Source organism: Lepisosteus platostomus, chromosome 6, assembly GCF_059453375.1.
Source record: "Lepisosteus platostomus isolate fLepPlt1 chromosome 6, fLepPlt1.hap1, whole genome shotgun sequence".
In the NCBI taxonomy this organism is placed as follows: domain Eukaryota; kingdom Metazoa; phylum Chordata; class Actinopteri; order Semionotiformes; family Lepisosteidae; genus Lepisosteus; species Lepisosteus platostomus.
In genome coordinates this window covers 52,149,210-52,166,493 of record NC_142616.1, presented here as the reverse complement: position 1 = coordinate 52,166,493, position 17,284 = coordinate 52,149,210, and the positions used below count along the sequence as shown (strand labels likewise).

The 17,284-nt window shown below is 36.5% G+C and overlaps 1 protein-coding gene across 7 annotated transcripts in view; it reads right to left on the bottom strand.

Annotated features, from left to right (window-relative positions):
• Positions 1–17,284, bottom strand: part of mitfa (melanocyte inducing transcription factor a) — a 72,187-nt gene that overhangs the window by 30,832 nt on the left and 24,071 nt on the right. For 3 of the 7 annotated variants that reach the window (XM_088636304.1, XM_088636311.1, XM_088636305.1), the window contains exons 2-3: positions 13,323–13,405; positions 6,238–6,490 (exon numbers count right to left, since the gene is read on the bottom strand). In XM_088636304.1, the coding sequence (XP_088492430.1) occupies positions 6,238–6,490; positions 13,323–13,378 (309 nt within the window). In that variant the 5' untranslated portion in view covers positions 13,379–13,405. The remainder of the gene's footprint in view (positions 1–6,237; positions 6,491–13,322; positions 13,406–17,284) is intronic. The other 4 variants (XM_088636302.1, XM_088636307.1, XM_088636306.1 and 1 more) reach the window with 2 other exon arrangements.

Below are 17,284 nucleotides of genomic sequence, written 5' to 3'. Positions count from 1 at the left end.
TTTGAAAACAATGGAGAAAAAAAGTTTTGTCATTATTTTGAGTCTGTTGGGGGAACGTCACTGACTCTTCAAGTTAAAAATGCTTTCCACAGAGCCTGTGAAGCTCTGAGGCAGCAAGAACACTCTGCAGATGTCTACTTTTACTTTTAGATATGTGGTAAGAAACAAGGAATTCCCAAGTTTTCTACACCAAAAATAATAAACTCCTGTCTATTTCTAAAAAATATATAAAATATTTTTAAAAAATAAAATAAAATAAAGAGATTAGGGGGATGGTTAATTGTTAAAATTTATTTCTTATGGGAAAGTCAATTTTGTAGCATTGAAGCAGTGGAGTTCCACAGACAGAGGCAGTCTGCAGTAGGGAAGTAGTTGAGGCGTTGCCCTTTCTTCTGTTCCTGGCCACTGCTAGTCTAAGTCTAACTGCTTTCAACACAAAATATTGCACCACTTACATCATTTTTAATATAAAATTGACATCTTAAAAGGACCTATAACGGCATAATACATCACATTATGTCTAGTAACCCTAGCACTCACCTTTATAAATTAGAAATTTGACTTACAGTACTTGGTTAAATAAAGGTTTATCAGTTTATTGCATTGGCTTATGTCAGGTATTCAGGTATTTGTAATGTCAAAAGCAGGAAGTGCAAAACATTTAAAATAAAACATGTATTTTCTTTTTTGCCCTATTCTGGACTTTGAAACAAAAAAGTGCAATCATTAAACAGAGATATTAAAATAGAGAGCAAATATTTTCCACCCGCACTTCCATGCCCCTTACTATGGGGACCAGGAGATCTCAGAAGGCCTGGGGGCCATGGCTAATTTAATTAAGACTCCCAGCATGAAGAAAATCTATTAATGGAAACGGTCAGACAGGATTCAACCATGCAGGATCATGGAGCCAATACTTGATAAGTGGAAAATTTCTTTCAAGGAGATGGTGAGGGCCTCAACCTGAAAATGACAACCCATCACTGCAGGTGATTAAGACCAGCAGAAGATTAACTACTGCAAGTAACTTTGCATGTGTGATTTTTAGTGAGGGTGGCACAGTATCGCAGTACTTAGCTTTGCTGCCTCACAGTGCTGAGGCCTTGGGTTCTATTCCTGTGTGGCGTTTGTATGCTCTACCTGTGTTTGTGTGGGGTTTTTCTTAACTCCTCCAGTTTCCTCCCACAATCCAAAGACATACTAATTGGTTAATTGACTTCTGGGAAAAACGACCCTCGTGCGAGTTAATGTGTTTGTTTCTGTGTGTGCCCTGTAATGAGCAGGCACATCATCCAGGGTTTACCCACTTGCCATTACCTGTTGCTTGCCATTATAAGCTCCTGCTCCCCCACAACCCTATACTGGATAAAGTGGCTAGAAAATTGATGGATTTTTAGTAATACTACCAGAAGCAAAGGTTCTTATAACACAACACTGGCAACAAAGTGGACCTGCCCCTTTTTATACTGAATGACTTTGTCAAACTTTAAATGGGCTAAAATAATATCACCTGAAAATGCTTTTCACTTAACTGAGAAAAAGCAGATTAAGCTGCCTGGAATGTTACAAATTTTCTTGTTTAAAACTTTTTTCTTTTAAAATGATTGGACTGACCTTTTTTTTAAATAATCTAAATTACAGCAGGTCTTTAGAGGATCCTATAAGAACATTTACATGATTTCATTTACAGAAACAGCAGTGTTACTGAAAAGGTGTCTATGGCGCCTTCATTTCTCCTGTGCTATAATGAGCACTGCAGCACTACCGAATGGACTTCATTAACAGCTGCAGCAATTTCACAGTAAAATAAGTGATTTTTCTTAAAATAAGAAAATTAATTTTTTATGTTGATTTATCTAATAACTAACGTGAACTGTAAAACATCTGCTTCCCCAATAATATATTACGTTCCAAAAATCTGTTCACAGAATGTTAATGAGACACACAGTTTCTGGTCTATCATAAACATTTTACCAAAAACTGTAAATCCAATTTATTTTCACATTCATATCTGTCAGTGTGTCATATCTGTCCTTGTGAAAGCTGCTTGTTTCCAATTAGTAAGCACTGCAAACTGTGCTTTGACTTTGAAATATCATTTTAAGTAAATCCATCATTTTAACTTTCCATATACTGTAGTTTAAGATAAATATCTGAGAAATGTCAAGTTACCAAAAACATTTTATAAGTAACTTGAAATCTCCAGTTTTTTTTAAAACAGCAATTAAAGTGCTCTAACTAAAGAAGTCAGTTCAATTAAGGGTACCACAAAGTGATTTAGAGCTCAAATAGAACACAAATTAGAAAACAAATAAGTACTGCAGGACAATAGAAGAATATAAAAGCTAGAGAGAAGCTACAAAACATTTCACATCAGAGCACTCTGAAAAAAGCCTGCTTGAAACCTTTGATTACATCACAGTGGAATAAATAAACACTTAACCAAAATAAACATTACTATGGACTACATCTACAGCATACTTTTTATAATTGAATCACCAAATGTTTATATACCCCAATTTTGTGTCAACGACCCCTCCACTTCACAATGAGAGACAAACAGTGGACAAGTTCCCCAGACACCCCATTTTTCAGAGCTTTTTGCCTGTTTTGGAAGCTGCAATGCTCCACAGTGCCTTACAGGAAAGTTAACACTGACTGGTGGACTAATGTGTGTCTGAGTGATGCCATTACTGCTCAAGGGTGCCTGGCAGGTCCCAGGAGTTGATGCTGTCTGATGCTGACTAATACCTGTCCACCCCCAAAGTGATTGGCCAGTTGCGCTCTGCTGTTTTGGCAATCCTGGCTAAAGCTTGCTAATGACATGGCCAGGCATAACCTGTGTTCTGAGCAGGTGCTTTTACTGACTGAGCCACTCTAGAGACCCTAAGACTACTACTTTTAAATTGAGGTGCTTATACAGTTTCTAAAAACTAATAAGAAGAGCCAATACGAACAACATATTAGGGAATATGAACTATACAGCAAACTACACTACAGGTAAGAGTTTGTCACAGCAAAAATAATTAACCAAACAAAAAAGGCATTTAGGTTAATAAGATATCAATGCATTCAACACCTTAGAGTTTTGACATTTCGTACTGTATTATTTATTATCAGGATCATCAATATTTAGGATTACTCCAAGACAGACAATAGCTCACAAACCAAACAGAATATAGAACATTATTAATATCAACACCACAAATTCTAAACAAATGTTATATACCTCGTGTGTTTAATGATATTCCAGAAACACAACTTAAAACCCACATCTTTAATGGAAAATTAGATAATCATTTTACAAATCAACAGTACACATTTTTTGTTTAGTAGGCACTATAATGATATTAAAGCCTCGGATATTATCCTGCAGTCATTATTTCAAAGCAGTATTTTTTTTCTTCAAATATGCCAAAGAATGAAAGCAGCTGGACTAATTATCAGCATTCTTTGATGAATTAGTGTTCAGTGTGTGGCAATACTGTGTGCGCCTTTGTCTTGATCCCTAAAGTTATCCCTTACTTATTTCTCAAAGGTTATAGGTCATTTGGCTAATTAAGGGACCAATCATTCTTTAGACAAACTCATCTAAGCTTAATGTTTTCACTTTTAAGGTCTAGCAGCTCAGCCTGGTACCTCTTAAGCTAATTTCTCCTACTTTTATAGCTTTGCGAGCACACTACTAATCTTGTCACAGACAGACAAGTTAAACTGCCATACTGTGCTGGGCAGAACACAATTTTTTGTAATTCAGCCAATAAAAAATGCACTTAAGCTTCTCTTGTATGACAAGAATTTCTCCAGAGTGTCACCCTGAATTCACTCAGTATGACGGCCTAACCTTCTGTGAAAGAATGGAAAAAGATCTAAAGACAATAAAGCACAAGAAAATGTGTGATTTATTAACAGATCATTAGAATGTTCTCAAGGAATGAAATCATATTTATATATTTTGGAGATGTATATACTGTATAGTCTCAAGTATAACAAACTGAGATATACTGTAGATAGTGACTACAGTTTTATGTTTTGTGTAAAAACGTCATAAAAATTGGTTTAATTCTGACTTAGGTTGGATGTATAAATAATAAAAGTAAATAAAAAATAAAAGTAAATTTTACCGATTACCACAAACCCTCAGCACACATACATGTACAACAGGAAAAGATGGTACTGTACACACACCATACATATAGTCTGCACTTTATATATACTGTATGGACCTACTGCATTTTCTATTATTAACTAATTTTAGGACTTTAAGCAACTTCATTCATTTGTTTCATTGTGAACTGTGCAAACATGTGTTCGTGCCGGCATTTGTATATAAAATACTTACTGATTTTATTTATAATGTAACAAGACAAACACAGGTGGTGCAGTTTGCTCTGTATTCCTAATTTTTTTTGTAATGATTTTATTCTGAACAGAAATGTTTTCCAGTTTGGTTACTAAATTCTTGCACAGAATTTGACAGGCATGAGTGCTTCAAGAGGGTGCAGAAGCAGACATACAGACTTAGGTCAGACATGGCCAGACACCAAGCCAAAGTGGGTGGTCTGCCAGCATGTTTGGCAGGTGAATTAAGCAACACTAACTGCACATGAAAATCTCAATTTTCTCTCAATTTTTCTATACATTTCAGATCGCCCTTTTTCCGACAAGATAGACCAGAAAATTAAAAGGCACGTTTAATAAGAGAAGATTATTTGATTTTCATTAAGACACCCTGAACGTAAGCCTTCACTTCAAACATGGCCAACTTTTCAGAGCCAAAAATACTGAAAGATAAGGAGGAGGAGCTCTTAACGTGTATACTGTAACAAAAGATCAATGGACTGGGAATGAAAAAGGAACACTTTCCACACAAAGATTAACAATTAATATGAATAACATGATGCATATATATAGTACAATTTCAAAATACAGTACGACCTATGTAAGCAGTACAAGAAAAACAATGGGATGAGATATTTGGATCAACTATTAACTACTTGTCTATATGAGTCAAATGGAATGTTTTACGTGTTAATCCTCTGTTATGTTATGTTATAATATAAAATCAATTAATTTTCACTTACTGTATGCCTGTTAAGTTTCAAATATTTGTGAAGGATGGAATATGTGCCTTTATTCATAATTCCGTATTTTATGAAATTCCATTATTAGAACAATTAAGGCTCCATATATGATGCCTGTTAGATCCCTGTCACAAAAAACACATTCCTTTCCTTCATGCATAATTCAAATCAGCCTCTTGTTTGATAACACTCAGTGAGCACTAGCTGCAAGATTTATGTTGTCAAACACCATAGTAGGATAGACTATTATTAAGGGGTTTTAATTGGAGAACTACCTGAAACCGACAGTAATTACACAATTTAGGAGCTGGGATATTGTGCTTCATATCAGGATAATAATTTGAATCAAGTATCATATGGCAAAGCCCAGTGACACAAATGAGTACCTGGTGCTGTACAGATGGTATAAAATATTGTACTTAAAATTAAAAACTAAAAGTTTTTAATTAATCAAATACTCTACTACAGAATACCGTTAAGAATTTCGATTTGCATGAAGATTGTCCCTTTATGTATGTTTTTTTCTTAAAAAAGTAATTTCCTAAAACAACGCCATCCGAACATGCATACTCAGAAAAGCAGCCCTCAGCAAATTGTGTTAGCAGTATCTATTCTTGGATGCATATTAATTTTTACAGTAATTATCACACTCTGTCTCCCATGGTACAGAAATATTAACATGAGTTTGTAGTCCCTAGACTAACAAGGAATCAAAGCTATGAAAAGACGTCAATGTAGTTGAGCAAATAGGATTAAACATGTCTAATGCCAAAAGGCTGGAAACACAGCATGCATTAAAGAGAAATTCTCTTTGGGAAGATAATCCCCATATGGATTTTAACACAGCTCGTTCTCTAGTAACAGTGTTTTGTATTATAGAGTGATATTGTAGCTGAAATTAATATTTTGCTGAATTCGGCTGTCATTCTGGAAAAGGGGACCCCCGAGGATTGAGTCATTGCATGACTAGAAACCCCCACCCACCCACCAGCCCCCTTCCCAAAAACACGAAAAGAAAAAAACCAGCACATTTTCTCATCAGGTACTCCGAAACCGCAGCATTGGAGACATAGGCACATGGGAAGGTAGCAGCAAGACAAGAATTGAGCGCACAAGACCCCCCCCCCCCAGGAGAGGAAAACAGACAGTTTACCTTGAGAACTTCCATTGGTACCTGTGTTGCCGGAGGCAGGCTGCTAGGCGCGCTGACGTTGATGGCTGGGGTCTGGCTGGCGGGCGCTCTCTGCTGCAGGAACTGAGCCGCTTGCTGCTTCTGCTGCTGCTGCTCCCGGCGCTCCTGCTCCTGAAGCTGCTCACGCATGAGCTGCTGGCGTAGCAGGATCCGTGATGTCATAGCCGAGGTGCTTAACGGGGGCTTGGAGGAGCCGTGCTGCTCTGACGAATTACTGCGGGCAAAGGAAAAGGAGGGCTTCAATTGCCGCGTCAAACTTATTGGCCCCTGTAATTGAATTATTCCAAGAAGTCTTGGTTTAATTGGAGGGATGGCGAAGATTCAGGCTCGTTGAGAGAAAAGGGGGGCAGACCATGATCTGATTAAATAATAAGGTTCATTAAAGACATTTTGAAAACATAACTGTGTGTTTTACTACAGTACAGCAACTATTTTTATTTTGTGTTCCATTTCCACTCAAATTTAATTAACTTCCAGCTTAAACTAACATAATTATACCATTTGAGGGGTAAAATTAATATGTGAAGACTTGTATGATCAAACTTCTTACTTTCAATGCTCTTTTGGCTCCGAACAGCAAAGAGCTGTAGGATTTCACATACTTTACTAAAAGCAGGCCTAACTAACTAACCAACTAACTAACTAACACCTGAAGAAGGCTCCATGGCCGAAACATTTCTTTCTTCTTTTTTTCAGCATGGAATAAACCTATTACTTGTTCCTTTGTAACTAACTAACTAACCAACCAACCAGCCACAGTGTTTTCTTTGGGAACGGTGAGCACAGTACAACACAGTAAATGTGCCAAAATGCACCCAGGCCTAACTTTTTAAAAGGAAAAATGGATGATGAATCAGGTGCATGATTCCAATTTAGTGGTGAAACAACAGAATCAAAGCCAAAGTTCAATTCAAAATATATGGAAGTTGAACAACATTCAATTTAAAATTTTCTTTTCTAGCTTACATAAATACAAGTGTATCGTGGTCAGCACATTCAATTAGGTGGGACGTCTCAAGGTCTTTAGCAGAGTTTAACTCCAAGCTGACTCTTAAGTAGGGAGCTCTCTGAAAATGATTCCAAAGGGAATTCAATGGTGCAAAAGAGTGGGCCACCCAGTGCTATACGGATATACTGTAGGTTAATATAGGATAATGATCTTTGTGATTTTGTTGAAAGCATTCAATTGGCTTAATTTTGAACAAGATCTAATGGATTAACAGGCAAGACATTTAACCACCAAGTCTTCTGAAATAGTAAAATAACATAAATCAGATAGAATTAAAGCAAAGACCACAGTTAATTAAATCAAAAGTTTTGTGGAGTGAACATAACATAAACCCTGTCTTAATATGATCTTGAGCACTAAAGCTGGTTAAAAGACATTACTGATGTCTTACCTCTAAATCTACACGTCTCTGTTAGTATTTACAGTTTTAATGTAAATTCTGCACTGCACCGCATATTGTAAGACAGGGCAAAATTTTCTTCTTAAATCTGAATTAGCTGTGGTTATGGTGCAAAAATACTACAGATGGAAAAATAATTTTAAGAATAAGAATGGAAGAGTGTTTTTTTTATATATCTTAACACACAAGACTGCTCTTGTATTAAATTTAGCACATTATCAGCCGGAAAAATCCTCTTTTTCCCCAAAATAAAGACTATCTTGCTGTGCAGGACCTGTCAAGTTAAGGCATTCCCAGAGTGAGTGATCCTTTTGATAAGAGAAAACCTTTGAGCCAAGGCAGCTGTGGAATAATCGCACTAATTAGCTGCTGAAGTCAAAATGCATCCCCACTCCAGAGCAATCCCTTGGCATTGGGTTTTCCAATAAATATTGTAAGATTTACTTCATATAATCTGATTTCTGAAGGAAAAAAAGTAATTTCAGTCACAATCTGCACACTTCTTGCCTATATTTTGAGGGTTTACTGGAGAGGACCCCAGGTTAAAATGTTTCTGGTACTGGTACTTGATGTTGCATGTGCTTGCCTGCAAGATTTTCTGTTTCCTTCATACTGTGAAAATCTAAAAACATTTTGTTTTACATTATTCTAAGCTAAAAACTCACTACAGATACTTTGCATGCATCGCTACATATTGGCTACAGTAACAAATAGCAGCGAAATCCATAATGATAAACCTTTTTCTGCAAACAATATTATTAGATCAAAAACTAAAGAGTTTTAGTGATCTTTAATGTAGCTCTATGCTGGCATCTCACTCTTTATATACCTGATCAAGATCAATATCACCACAAGATGGCCATGACGCCACACATGTAGACAGAAAATTAAATCATCCATCCATTTTCTAATGGCTTCACCAAATTCAGGGTCACGGGGGAGTCTGAGCCTATCCTGGCAAGCAATGGACACAAGGCAGGATACACACTGGATGGGACACCAGTCCATCTCAGGGCAGACAGACACAAACACAGAAGCAATTTTCCTAGAAGCCAATTAACCTACCAGTATTTATTTGGACTGTGGGAGGAAAGCAGAGGACCTGGCAGAAACATCGAGGGCACCCCAGGAATTAAATCTAGGGCCCCACTGCAGTGGTTCTCAATCCTACTCCTGAGGCACTGCTTTGTCTTCTGCTTTGTGTTTTTGCTTCAGCCAAGCTCTTAATCACAGGCAAACTGCTTTCAATTTTCTATTCCAGGCATGTTTTGAAATTGTCTTTCAGCTATTAAAACGTTTTACAGAGTCTGTAACTGGTATAAGCCCTGTGCCTCAGAACTGCTCTCATTCAGTCATCTTAGCGGAAATGTAACCAACTGGACCTAAGCAGAAGAAAAATAAACAAACACTAATAGTGAAAGTGTCTGTTACATTATTATTCCCAATTACAGTTGCTTATTCAAAAATAAGGGTACAAATTTGTCATTAGCAAGTTAAAGATAGACTGCATAAAGTTATGTATGCTCACAATGCTGGAAATACAGTACACTCTAACTAGGATATTTAAAAAACAAATTCTAAACAAGCAAGCGGATCTATTACAGGCATCAATTAGCACGAGTGATTAACAGCCCAATCGAAATGAAGACTGGAAGTTACAAGGGTCTCTCAGGACTATGGTAGAGAAACACTGTATTAAATTAAAATATGAATTCATTCCTAGCTGTCACTTTGTTGGCAGCAGCACTTCACATTGCAGTAATGCTCTGAAGTATGTGTTTGTTACACTGATGGTTTCTCTTGTTGTTGCTTGTTTTACTACGATTTCTTCTAGGTTGCAAAAATAAATATATATATATACAGTAGGTTACATGCAGTGCCTAATCTACATTGTCCACTAGCCTTGAGGTGTTGGCAGGAGACCCCCTTCCTGAAGTAATCAGCCCTGTCAGGAGTAGCCGTGCAAAAGAGCGACCTTGTTTTGACAAAAGAAGAAGAGGATTTTCATCTCTTTCTCTGAAAAAAAAAGTTAGCAAAGAGAACCGCAAACACAGCAGATTTGTGTTGATCTGCATCTATTACCTTGAGCATCTGTTTTTGCAGCTTAAGCAAAATGCATAAATACTGCAAACACAACTGTAGCCTGGAGGAGTGAATAATGTAAGTTACACCACCCAAAAATATATTCTTTAATTAACAGGGGGAAAGTGTCAAGTTTTTGAATACCAGATAATCACTTCTAAGGAAGAATACAAAATACAGGTGTCTAATGAATGAAACCATATCAGAAAGTATAGATCCTCACCTCCCAGATTATGCCAAAATTAATTTAATGTAATTAAAATTATTACTATTTGATGAAGATTACTATTATACCAAAGCTTATATAAATGTCCATCTTTCTAAAATGTATGATCGTATAGCAGAGTATCCAATCCTGGTCCTTAAGGGCTGGTGCATATGTAGGTTTTCAAGGTCTCTTTAAAGCAGCAGCACCAGAAGAGCTGGGAGCAGCCTTTAATTTGGACAAATTAAGCCTGCAAACTGCTGTCTTGTCTTATTAAGAGCTAAGGTGGAACCTGAAACCTCACAAACACCCCAGTCCTCCAGGACTAGGATTTGACAACCCTGATCTAAAGTGCAATCACCAGATCTATAACTGTAGTGTTTTTAAATTGAAGCACATTCTAGTAAATTAAACATGGATCCTTTAAAAAAAAAGGACCAAAACTTTTATCCTGTGAAAAGATACTGTCATCATTTAAGAACATGCCCCCATTTGTCCATTTTCAGAAAGCCACTTCTTCCTGTTAAGGTCATGGTGACCTGTAGCCAATCCCAGAAGCCAAGTCCACAAAGCAGGACTACCCCTGGGACTGTACACTACTGCACTCACGTGCACACACCCACAGCCATCCACACAGCTGCTGTTTGTCAGGGAGGTGTGAGAAAAATAGAGGACATGGAGGAAATCCATGCAAACTTGAGGACAACATGCAGACTCCACACACAATGTGCCCCAAGATCTGTGAGACAGCATGACTAAACTTCATACAACCATGCCTACATTTATAAGAATAGCATATATAGTATATAAATACAATTTGTGTTTTATGATTTCAGAAAGTAAAGTCTGAGTTATTAATAGTATTATACACAATTTATTCTGCATACGGTATAGTTTTTTTGATAATGTGGTAGACAAAGAAAAATGTCACAAAAAAGTAAGAAATACACCAAAGATTCTATATGATGGAGTATCCAGTTTAATATACAGAGACATTTGAATTTTATATACTATTCACTGTCTTTAATACTTTAATAATAAAAGGTGTTAATTTTCATAAACTCCCTTTGAATTTGATAACAGTTTCAGAACATTCTGATATTTACAATCAAAGTACTGTTAAATACCACACGATCAAGAGAAGCTATTGACATAGTCTGAAACTGTGCCTGCCAAGCCTAAATTTAGCAGTGCACTTTTGATCCCCAGTGACATTAATGTAATTCAAATAGCAAACATAAATCAAGAACTGTAGTAATTTGTTTTAGCATACAGCTCTATCTCTTCTGCCCTGCTTCTCAAACTTTATTTTTTGTGTGAGAAACCAGATGCTCACATCCTAACCCTTAAACTTTCTGTACCAGGGAGAAGCAATTCTAGTGCTCAAAAACAGCGGTGTTCTATGGTTTGTCCTCTCTCCCCCGAATTTTAATTACCTATTTGTTTTGATTGCACAAAGCTGTTGAACAAAAGTCTCTTTCTGTGCAACTGAAACTGACAGAACATTGTAATACTGTACTAATTTGCAAACCAGCAGTTTATTTTGAGGATAAAAATGGGCAAGCTGGCCCCAGAGAGATGGAAGATTATAAGTCCCAAAAGGTTCTCACAGAACATCATGATAAAGTTGTTCAGCCAGGATTCTTTCCCAGTCTACGTTACATTCCTGAGAAAATTAACAATCTGCTATTTTGTCCTCCAACTCTATCCAGCCTCAGCACATCTTAGAATTGTAACTGTAGCTTCTTTGTACTGTACAGCAAGAGTTCAGATTATACAGTACTCAGAATAACCCTATAGATTTCTATCCATCCATCCATTTGCTAACTGCTTCATCCAATTCAGGGTCACAGGGGAGTTGGAGTCTCTCCCAGCAAGCAACAGGAGCAAGGTGGGGTACACCAAAGAATGGACGCCAGTTCATCACAAGGCACACATAGACGCAGACACAAACTCACAGGAGAGCCAGTTTTCCCAGAAGCCAATTAAGCAACCAGTATGTCTTTGGAATATGGGAGTCGAACAGAGCACCCGGAGGAAACCCACGTGAACACAGGGAGAACATACAAACCCAGACATGCACGCACTCACACCAGAACCAATTTTCCCAGATGACAATTAACCTACCATTATGTTTGTGTAGACTGTGAACACATGGAGAATATACAATCTCCACTTAGATAGCACCCCAGATCCGGCACTGAACCCAGGACCCCAGCCCTGCTAAGCAGCAAAGGTAATCACTGCTTATGCTTTACTCTTAAATGATCTTCCATGAAGACAGTCTTTTGAATCCACAAAACCAAGCACAATTTAATCAAAATTACACAATGCAGAATAATTTCAGTGTATTTCAGGGCAAACGTGGCTTACTTAAGCAAATATGTTGCAACTGCCCCTCCATTGTCCTGCAGTTAGCAGTCAATGCCAACTTTTTATAGTAACCTATTTTCTTCAGCAGCATAATATACGGGCTAAAAATAGAAAAGCTCTTTTGTATTGGGCTGCAAGTATTTTTCCACTTTTCTGTCCCATACTGTAACACACCTCCCCGTGCTCAGGCACTGTTAGTAAACACAATGCCTTTATAGTCCAACCAAAACCTCTCCCATGACCCGAGAACAATTCCGTAAATTATTAATAAGCTGTGGAGGTGGCGTTTGCATGGGTCTTGACTTAATAAGACCCCATAATGCTGATTCGCTTCAATGCCCATTCTGTAGATCAGAAATACAAAAAGCATTGTTGATCTGTGTGAGCGTTCTGAATGGATGCACAGTATGGACTAAAAAAATCAAATGGATACCTTTATTCTTTGAGTTTAAATTACATTACATGGTATAACCATTCCTTATTTGTTTCTAACTCCCTTAGCTCTAACCAGCTTAAAAAGACAGATATAAGAGACCACGTATAACACAGATGGTATTTTAAGGAACAGATTCAAAGCACTTCCAGAATACCTATTTTCTCATTAAGCTACCTTTCTATAACAAACGGATCTGTAAATTGTATTTCTAGAAACACATGTATCTTTATACTTGCTGTACCATTTTAAAGGAGTGGTTTGTACAGCATGTTTGCTGTCTGCAACCTTGTAATGACTAGAGACACTTAAGGTTAATAGCTGTACATGTAGTTCAACACAGATCAATACCCCTGGAGATAATTCACTGCCTAGGAACTTTAGCTTTGCACATACTACCTCGTCAAGAGCTGTAATGGTAAATACAATAAAACCTGTGCAAGACCATTGAGTTCAAATGAATACAGACTTATATATGGGCAGGGTATTTATAGCGAAGATACAGAATGCACCTTTACAATGACATATAAAATAAGGTACTTACACGCAGTAGCTTTGAAACAAGCATGGTCTGTGCACTTGTATTCCAAGAGCCTCCATCTTTTTCTTAAAGGTGTTCTGCAAGCCCTTGGAGAAGAGTGAAAGTCAAACCCAGCTCTAGCTGTGCATGTGTCACAGGGGGAGGCTCCTGATAAGGCCCTGGCAACTCCAATCCAGACTCAGCTTTTCGTCTAAATGCCTGTGCCCCGCTGCCTGTCAGAAACAGCAGACCTGCTCAATCCAACACCTACCTGAGAAACAATGCAGGGCAGCACAACCTTTTACACTCGATAGTTAGCCACTGTTACCGTCACATATTACAATTTATGTTCAGCTAGGTGTTTTAAGAGTTCAAGTCGTTTTTTACGAACACAACCACCGTTAATTTCTTTCCATGATTCAGGATTATCGTTGCTTTTCCTACCAGATCACATTAACAATGTTGTTTCCATTATCCCAGAACATGTTGGGATAAAATAAGAAGAAATCATAGCACCCTGACTACTGTCATAATTAAACATAATTTACCTCTCCCCACCTCTTGACCACAGGAACTCCACTCTGCCTGCTTTCCATTACAATAAAAATTTGTCGACATTGACTATTAATTAAAACGATCATTTTAAGCACTACATTACTCTTTTGGGGATGAAAAGGTGCACTTTGCTGAAAAATTAGAGAACCCCTTATAACCTTAGCATATCTCTTTACACAGAAGACTGAATTTCAATTTAATCTAAGAATACAACACACACTGGCAAATATAATCAAAAAAAAACATTGGTAGGTTCAGTATTTTTTGTTTGATTTAAAAAAGGTTCTGATTTTGTACAATTCAAACTGGATCAATATAAGATAAAAGAAGTATAATAAAGTGCAATGCATATGACTGAGGAATCATGCCTTATCATTAAGAATACTATCAGATAATGATAGTGTTTAAGATTCTTATATTTCTTATTCAAAATTTCTATTTCTTTTCTAAGGATAATTTCTTAAGCTAACTACAAAAATAAATGGAATTTCTAAAACGAAAACAAACTGACCGTTATAATTGATAGATATCACACATTGTTCTATATGATGTATATGCTTTTATAATCCCCTTTATCATATCAAAACGAGATAATATATTAACAAAGACTAAAAGAACATAAAATGAGCCAGCCTCCTTAAGGAAAGGATTTTTATCAAAAGATTCTGATAAGACATACAGTATGGTCTCCAATATATGTATTTCAAGGTTAAATCATTTTCTCATGTTTTTGTTTACAAATGTCTTAGCAGTTAAATGACCATATGTGAAGAAATTTAACTTTTTCACACAAGATGATCTTTTCTGGTATTCTCTTGACAATTTTAACACATATCCCTTTGTAAAGGTGATAACTAAAGCATGGGGACAAAATGTCCCAATAAAGAAATACAGACTTATTTAATGAGTTATGGGAATGAAAGCATAAACTATTATCGCTTATCCATCTCCGTTGTACTAATTTTTTATTTTTCTATATATGTACTGAAGACAGCATGAGTGTCTGTGGCATGCATGGAAATGCAATGTAATTCAAAAGTTCATAAGGTTTTCATTTGATGCATTGCCTTTTCCATAAAACACTCTAAACAGATCCAAAAAGATAATTCAGATCTACTAAAAACAAAAAATCAAAATTAAAAAATTAAAAAATAAATTAAAGGCTTTAGACCTCTATAACATTCAATGACTTATTCAATTTTCGGGTGTGTAGTATGGTGAAATGTTCAAAACAGTTATTGTACAACTCAGAATACCCTCACCACTCAGTATATGTAAACTAACATTTATTTTCATAAGGCTCAAAAAGACTATTTGAAAATTGAACATGCAACATGAATGGCCTGCATCTGTTCCTAGGTATTCAGGACAAGAACGATATAGCTATACACAGTATCTATTTTCAAAGCTATCTGTGTATTGCTGGGAATAATGCCAGCTTCTGAAGGATGTAACCAAGTAACAAAACTACAAGGCTCACTGGTGGTTCACAGCAGCTGTGATTCTAGCACAAAAAGGTACACTCATACAGTGCACTTCTGAAAATCTTTAAATCTATTATTTCCCAAAATGAAAAAAATCAACTCAACAAACAGGGATGAGCAAGAAATTCCGGCACTCACTGTTCATTTCAGGTTACTTCCCAGTGCAGTTTCAGAGCCCCTTTTTCTCAAAAGACATGAGTAGCAAATGAAATGGACAACATACCTGATAACCGCACAGCACTAAAATGCTATTTCCATGCCTTTTTCACGCGAGGATAATGGGCAGAAGGTTTTGTGCACATCAGGATATGCGTGAATAATACCTGCTGGGATGTTTCATTAATTTTTCTCCACACTAGAGGGGGCTCTGCTTCCTCTTCCTTCACCTTCTGTGTCACCTTCACTGACAAAGTCAGCTCACAGTGAGGCCTGGAGTATCATATGTTCAGTCACTGCTTGCAAATAACTACTATTGGAGCACTATTTACTTTAATTCGGTTTTTTCCTGGATTTCTAATGCAATTTTGTAGCTTTTGCAGAAGGAATTAGATATTTCTCTCCTTGTCTTACATTTGATTAATTTTCAGCTATTGCATTGGCAATCAATGTACAGTATGTTAAACAGAATTATCCCCCAGGAAGGCAACTTGCACATGAAGAGTATTTTTAACACGATAATGACATTAAGCATGCTTAAATGGATCCACTGTACTGCAGACAAAAAATGGACAAAAACAGTGACACAATTTTAAATTCTAAGTTACAAAATTCGCTCACTATACACAACTGTGACTGATAATAAAAGAGTGAAACTACAAGTGTTTGCCGTAAAATATCAATAAAAATATTTCCTCTGTTTTATTTTAATTATTTAAACTAAAATCGAATGCTTATAATAACCTTGTACCTACTTTTAAATTTTTAGATTCTTCACAATGACTGCCCTGCATTCAAGTAATTTAAAACTACAAATAAAAAGCTCAAACTTTCTTGAGGCAATTGTTGAGTGTTTAGCTTCTTTGAAAGCTTTTTATTTTGTCCTAGACAAAATAGATACTGTCCAAAACAGGTATACTACTTGCATTATCTATTTTATAAATGTGATAAATACCAAACTTCGGAACAGACCCATTCATTTTACCAGGTCTGTTTGCATGTCTGGCACATTAAATGCCTCTGTCAAGATTATAACTATATCCCTTTTTACAATTTACAGTTGGTTTCACCGAACAATCACACAGCAATCAAAACTTCACATTACCTGTATTATGAGATAATTGCCTTTCATTTTGGGGCCTACATGGTATTATACTACATGGTATTTTGTTTTATTTTTAATTCTGTTGATGTGTTCTAAAGCCCCTTTTAAGAAGCTATATTTGTTTTTTCTAATTCGTTTCCTCATTTAGAAAATATCTATTGGTCCAGGATGCTGAATTTTAAAATTACTGTCCCCGTCTATGATGCTGCTCATCTCCTCCCTGTTCATTTGGGACAAAGCAGGTTTTCTCTACAGTTGGTCAAAGCTGTCCTTTCCCCTATGTGGGACATTTCCAAGGAGTAAACAAAGTATTCTCCCAGCGTAAATCATGTGAGCCACTCCAACCAAGCAAATCTCCATTAAACAGAAGTTCCAAAACAATTATTATTAAAGAAATGTACTCAAAAATGATCAAGCATTACACATCCCCATACTCTTCAAACAAATAATTATACACAAACACATTCTAGACACTCTTTCAGTAAGAACTTTGTAGTTTTATTTTATAGATGTGTGGGGCTACACAGCACATTGAAATCAAGAATACAAAATTTTAGTTTACTAAAAAATAACTCAGAATACTATAAGTATGATGTATAGCTCTGCCATCTCTCTGCATTTTGTGCATTTTTATTTCTTCTTACAATGTAAAACTGATTAGAGTGCTTCATTCCACAGGTGCAGTT